The following is a 6,630-nucleotide window of genomic DNA, read 5'->3' on the forward strand; positions in this document are numbered from 1 at the left end:
GAAAAATGGGTAAATGAAAAATAGATTAATGAAAAATGGGTAAATAGATAAAGACATTAATGAAAAATATGGAGAGCCGTTTTAGCCAAAATTAAATAAATAAATAAATGGTTGACCACCATCCTCTCCCCTCTTGGTTAAATTGCAGTTTCCTGACTTGCATCCGGCTTAAATTGTGGGCTGGTTGTGTGCAGGAAGTGGTATGACTTTGCACCAAAAGGGGTTAATTGACCACAAAAACATAAATGTTTTTTGCTAAATTTAAGACAAACACCAAAGATAAGAAAATTGAACATAAAAAGTGAAAGTGGGTTATTAGGACTGACAAAGTGATTTTTCAAAAATCCTGTTTCTTTACGTGAGCATGTTTTTGTTCCTGATCTTCCACACAATTGTCGTCATGGCACGTAAAAGAAACTGACTGAATATTACTGAATAAAGCAGTCAAAGTTTAAACAGAAAATAGAGAACCACTGATAAATATCACTTCAAAAGATCGCGATGTCCTGGAATAAAAGCATAAAAACAGTTGGTTTAAAACAGTTATTAAGTATTAAATACATCTCTACGATCTAAAAAGTGATTTAAAGTGTTGACATTATGTTTTAGTTGAAGGTTTGCAGCCTCCGTCATGCAGCAGTGGCGGGGCTTTGCCCTAACCAATATGGCGGCAGCGCTGACGTCTATCCGGAAGCAGAGGCGGGACTCCGTTGTTTTGAACTATGAACTGTGGCCACGTTGTCACGAGAAGGACGAACCACGATAACCAGGAAGCTAGGTGTGGACTTCATTCTTGTACAAAAACTACAAACAAGTAAGTAAAAATGAAAACGGCTTGGTGCGAAATATATATGTTTTACTTTTGTTTGAACTCAGCGGCGTTAATATTGTATCTGTTTTTGTGTTTAAAGCCAGAACAACAACTCAGTGTGTCATAAGGGAAGAAGCAGCTACTGTAGTGTAGTGAACTGCAAACAAATGTTTGTCCTAACTTCACAGCTTTACACAAGTTTTTGGCTATATCTAAAAGAGCTGCTATGACTCTTTTATTTAACACAATATAATGCTTAAAATTAAAATTAAGATAATTAAGATTTTGTATAATTAAATGATCAGTATGCTTGGATGGGTTTATCCTCTTGTTGTTGCATGTACTGATAGCACAGAATTAGAATTGTGTTTTTCTTTAAGGAAAAAAGTTAATGTAGGACTTGTTTGTTTGTTTGTTTGCTTTTTCATATGAGAGCAGGGTACCTAAAATCTTACATAGAAACAATTAGCAGAACAATGTCATCCAGAATATATACATGGCTTCTGAAATGTTTAGATCCAAAGGTGATCTAATCAGCATCCGTCCATTGGGGCCCAGGCATACTGTTCTCCGGTTGTSTGTGTGTTAGTGCGGTGTCTGTCTGTCATGATATTGCCTGAATGAAATTGCATATTCACTTATAAATAGGCATAGTAAGTCCAGTACGGTAGTACTGAGTCTGATTAGATTTGGACATAAAAGGTCAAGGTTTTGATTTGATTTGATTTATTTATTTAGCACATAAGAAGTAAAACAAAGAATAAAAAAAAAACAATTCAAAATGACATATTTCATGTACAAGGGAAGGGTAAAAAGCCTAAATAGGCTTATGTAATGTATGTATGTATGTAAAAACACTCCCAATCAAATCAAACTACAACACAACAGTAAAAAAAAAAAAAATACATAAAATAGAAATAACCACACAAATAAAAATAATGAAAATGGAACAAAATCAATAAAAAATAGACATCAAAATAAAATATAAAATCTATCAAAATACATGCAAAAATAAAAAAATCTAAAATCACTTGAATTATACATTACAAAATCAACAGCTTGGTTTTTAATCTATTTTTATACACAGAAAGAGGTATTGTTCAGTGTGTGAAGGTGAGTGTGAATGGGTCTGTTAGTGTAAAACGCTTTGGGGTCCGGAGGGAATTGAAAAGCGCTCTATAAGTTCAGTCCATTTACCATTTTTTACCATTGAAGGTTCCACAAGTTCAACATTAGAATTCCACATTTTAGCTCCATAAAATCTTATTGAAAATTGGTCACTCAATGATTTGTATAATGGAAGATGCAATTGAAAAGATTACCTAGTAGGATAATAATGAATTTGTAAGGTAATTTATGATTGATAATATAAAACTGGCCTTTTTTATGATTCCTCGACAGTACAAATAAAATAGGTTAAGTGATATGGTAAATATCAAGGAGGAAGTCGCGCTTAGACATTGTTGGTATGATTATGTACTTCTTAGAATATTAAAGTCCAAAAATAGACCAAAAAAGATAACTGCATGCCCAGTACTTTAAATGCAGATGACTCTAGGGCAGGCAGAGGCAAACCAGTCGGTGCTTTGACATCGAGTTCTACTGCGTTTTAGCTTTAATAATTATCTTGATCCCAGAAAATGTGAACTAAATAGGTCTCAAACGCCATCACTGAGGTGACATCCCAATAAAGTCTTTTTTGTGTGCGTTTTTCAGTGGCCGACCATTTTAAGGAGGTACTAAAGCAGTCTGGTCTGCACCCTAAGCCAGCAGGGTTGGTTTTGCAGTATGGCACAGCTGGATTTAGGACCAACGCCAAACAACTGGACCACGTCATGTTCAGGATGGGTTTGTTGGCCACGCTGCGCTCCAAGAAGACCAAAGCTACAATCGGAGTCATGGTGACGGCATCACACAACCCTGAGGTCAGGCCGGAAGTCTGTATTAATTAAAGCAAACTGTGCTTTGTCTTAGACAGCCTCTTTTACAAACTTGGCATCATCGCCCATTTCCTGTCTGCATTAGGAGGATAACGGCGTGAAGCTCGTTGACCCGATGGGGGAGATGTTGACGGCGACATGGGAGGGTTTTGCCACCCAGCTGACCAACACGGAGCAGGAAGAGCTGCTCACAACTCTGACGGACATCATCGAGAAGGAGGCCATAGACATGAGCCAGAAGGCAAACGTGTTTGTGGGAAAAGACACCAGGTATAATACTCACACCCAAACAGGCGACTACTGAAAAACTAATGGGTTCAATCAGTCCATGTGCTGTGTTTGTAGGAGCAGCAGTGCCAGCCTTTCACAAGCAGTGCTGGATGGCGTTCATGCCCTCGGTGGTCACAGCAAARGTARAGTTKGTTTGAATTATCCCAGAATGTTTATTTTTAGTGTTTATGCATCTGCTTACTGTTATCTACCCACTGTTGCTCGCTGTCCTGTCCTGTCAGATTACGGTTTGGTCACCACCCCACAGCTACACTACATGGTTTGCTGTCAGAACACACACGGGAAATACGGAGACGCCACGTTGGAAGGATACTACAGCAAACTCTGCCAGGCTTTCCTCCAGCTCACCAAAAATGTGAGGAAAATACGATGCAGTTGGATTTTCTTGTTTTTATTGTAGTTTTTATGTAGTTTTATGTAGTTTTTATTGTAGTGTTGTACTTGAGACAAGTCTTTTGCTGGTCTTGTCTCGGACTTGACCATACTTGTACTTGGTCTTGTCCCAATCTTGAACATTGAGGATTCAGGATTTTATTTCAAGACTACAACTGTGGAGTTATCACTTAATTGTCAGAATATTGTCCAATTTATTCCTTAGTTTCATTGGATGCAAAACGTACTAATTCTGAGCCAATCTTTTTATCATCAGATAGAAAGGAAGCACAAAGAATGGTGAGCTATGTGGGAGTTATGCTAACAAACTAGCTAGCTAACGTTAGCAATCTGTTGCTGTATTCAAAGCCTTTACCTGGCCCTCACAAAGAGATTTACTCAGTATTAAGTTAGCTACCTCTGTACTGTACACTGTGTGTTTTAGGGCACTAGTTCCCATTTTTATTCTGGTCTCAGTCTTGACTTGGTCTCACACTACTTTACTGACTTCATTTGACTTGGTCATTACTTGTTTTCATCAGGCGTCAAACCGCACGGACGACCAGAAGCACCTCTGTGTCGACGGTGCAAACGGGATCGGGGCCCTTAAGTTGCGAGAGATGGAGAGCCGCTTGAAAAAGGAGCTGCAGATTTCCATCTTCAACGACGGCAGCAAAGGAAGACTGAACCATCAGTGTGGAGCCGACTTTGTCAAAGTACAGCAGAGACCTTCGACAGGTGCAGCGCCAGGCAACAAGGGGACTGCGTGTTTGATTTCTGCTCTTTTGGATGGAAATGAAGAGTCAGAGAAGCCAGTTGCTTCAGTCAGGGCTAATACTAAACTTTTTTTTATTCTATCAGTGAGTTGGAAAGATCAAACTTAGAAGACACATGAAAAACTGACCAAGCAGCTTATTTTGTTGTTGCTATTGACACTTATTTTGAGCGTCTGGCACCCGGTATAAGATTTATTCCCAAGAAGCATTCGTACAACAAAGAAATAATCTACCAAACACAAATTTCCTTACTTTTTTGATAAGTATGTTTATGGTGGTAAAATTTGAAAATAACATTTTAGTAGCACTAGACGAGCATGAGCTGACTGAGACAGGAAGGTAAAAAAAGAAAGTTTAAAGTGATCCCTGATTAGTTGTAACATAAGACTTTGATAAACATTTATTTTAACTGTAAAATAAAGACTAAAAATACTGTAGGCTGTTTAGTTTTGTGAATTTTTAAAAATATATTTTAACACAGACAGAGCCATTTTTTTACACACAAAGCATTCTGGGTAAATGATGACGTGGATAGGTCCTTGGTGTGAGCGAGCTATATCCACCCTGAAGGTTAATCTTGGACAATATCTGATGATCGACTCTTAAATGAAACCAGAGAGCGTTGACAGAGAGGAGAAGGTAGAAATGACTCAGCCTGTAACTGAAAATATGGATGGAGGACAACAGAGCTGCTTCATGGAAGAAGAACCTCAGCTTAGCCTGTTAGCCTTCGAGCTAGCGCCAACGCTATATTGCCTTATATGTAGTAACTCGGCGCCAGCGCGACAAACTAACAAGCTAAACTGAGGTCCTCCATCCCTATTTTCAGTTGCAGGTTTGCCTTCCCCTCTCTGTCGTGGATCGAGGACCTCAGTGATGAGAGGAGAATGTGTAGTCCTGAGCTAATACATATATATATGGAGATAGTGTCGTGGCTAATGCTAAAGCTAACAAGCTAAGCTGAGGTTCTTCTTCCATGAAGCAGCTCTGTTGTTCTCCATCCATATTTTCAGTTACAGGCTGAGTCATTTCTACCTTCTCCTCTCTGTCAACGCTCTCTGGTTTCATTTAAAAGAGTCGATCATCAGATATTGTCCAAGACTAACCTTCAGGGTGGATATAGCTCGCTAGCAGCCTCGCACCGAGGACCTATCCACATCATTATTTACCCAGAATGCTTTGCGTGTAAATAAAATGGCCCTGTCCGTGTAATATATTTTTAAACTTTTAGTTTAAAAATGATAAAAACTAAACAGCCTACAGTATTTATACAGTCTTTATTTTACAGTTAAAATATGTTTATCAAATAAAGTCTAATGTTACAACTAATCATGGATCCCTTTTAAGGATGTTAAGCCAATCAGAAAGATTTCAAGCCCCACCTCAAAGATTCCAGACAGGTTGTAAAATTTCTCACCCTAAACTCTTATTCCAGCATAGTTTTCGAGGATTATTTCTTTGTTTTCTCCCTTTTGTCACATCGTTCTCTTCTCCACCTAAAGGCATCAACGTGAACCCAGGAGACCGTTGCTGTTCCTTTGACGGAGACGCCGACCGAATAGTTTATTACTACACCGACTCTCAGGGGCTCTTCCACCTGCTGGACGGAGACAAGATCGCCACTCTCATCAGCACTTTTCTTAAAGAGCTGCTCGTTCAGGTACGCTCTCAAAAACTAACGTAAACCATAAATAGGCAGGCCCTCGCTAAACCGTTCTCCTTCGGACAAACAGGCTGGTCTAGACTTGAAGATAGCCGTGGTGCAAACTGCCTATGCCAATGGAAGCTCAACACACTACCTGGAGAACACTATGAAGGTGAGTTCAGCTTTTTTTTGCTTTCATATTCATATTGAGAAGTTTTCATAGACTTTGATCTGATATAGGTGATTGTGAAGTGCACAAAGACCGGTGTGAAGCATCTCCATCATGCAGCTCTGGAGTTTGATGTTGGTGTGTACTTCGAGGCAAATGGACATGGGACTGTAAGTAGAAAAATACTTTAATTTAAAAAGTACTAATATTTACCAGTCTTTTGATGACATGAACAGTAGTTTAGGTCATCTGAAAAAGAGTCTAACTTCTCACTTTTAAGGTTTTATAAACCTAGCATGAAAAAAGCGGTAATTTGTGTTTGATCAAATATTTCTTTATTGTAATGATGCTTCTTGGCAATAAATTTTTATATTATTGGAAATCCTTTTTTATTTCCTCTTAAATTGTGGAATTAGGGAAATGCATTTGTGAGCAGAGCAGAGTTGAGTTTGTGGGTCGTGCCTGTAAAATAAACTTGCCAAATCTCTGCTTTTATCAAACAGCATATTCTGCTATTGGCTTTCGATTGCACCATGTCTCATTTATTTACCGTCTGATCCATAGACATGAATAAGATCACTAGACTGAGCCCCGCCCATACCATCCACTGGTGGCATCTGTAACAG

General features: G+C 38.7%; 1 protein-coding gene across 1 annotated transcript in view; it reads left to right on the forward strand.

Moving 5' to 3' along the window:
* Nucleotides 1-711: 711 nt before the first annotated feature.
* pgm3 (phosphoglucomutase 3) overlaps nucleotides 712-6,630 on the forward strand; it is an 11,473-nt gene continuing 5,554 nt past the window's right edge. Inside the window, exons 1-9 of the mRNA XM_014011944.1 lie at nucleotides 712-814; nucleotides 2,528-2,736; nucleotides 2,837-3,021; nucleotides 3,097-3,164; nucleotides 3,264-3,397; nucleotides 3,957-4,152; nucleotides 5,693-5,850; nucleotides 5,924-6,007; nucleotides 6,076-6,174. Coding sequence (XP_013867398.1) covers nucleotide 814; nucleotides 2,528-2,736; nucleotides 2,837-3,021; nucleotides 3,097-3,164; nucleotides 3,264-3,397; nucleotides 3,957-4,152; nucleotides 5,693-5,850; nucleotides 5,924-6,007; nucleotides 6,076-6,174 — 1,134 coding nt within the window. The 5' untranslated portion in view covers nucleotides 712-813. The remainder of the gene's footprint in view (nucleotides 815-2,527; nucleotides 2,737-2,836; nucleotides 3,022-3,096; nucleotides 3,165-3,263; nucleotides 3,398-3,956; nucleotides 4,153-5,692; nucleotides 5,851-5,923; nucleotides 6,008-6,075; nucleotides 6,175-6,630) is intronic.

Source organism: Austrofundulus limnaeus, unplaced genomic scaffold (assembly GCF_001266775.1).
Source record: "Austrofundulus limnaeus strain Quisiro unplaced genomic scaffold, Austrofundulus_limnaeus-1.0 Scaffold86, whole genome shotgun sequence".
NCBI classification, from domain to species: Eukaryota; Metazoa; Chordata; class Actinopteri; order Cyprinodontiformes; family Rivulidae; genus Austrofundulus; species Austrofundulus limnaeus.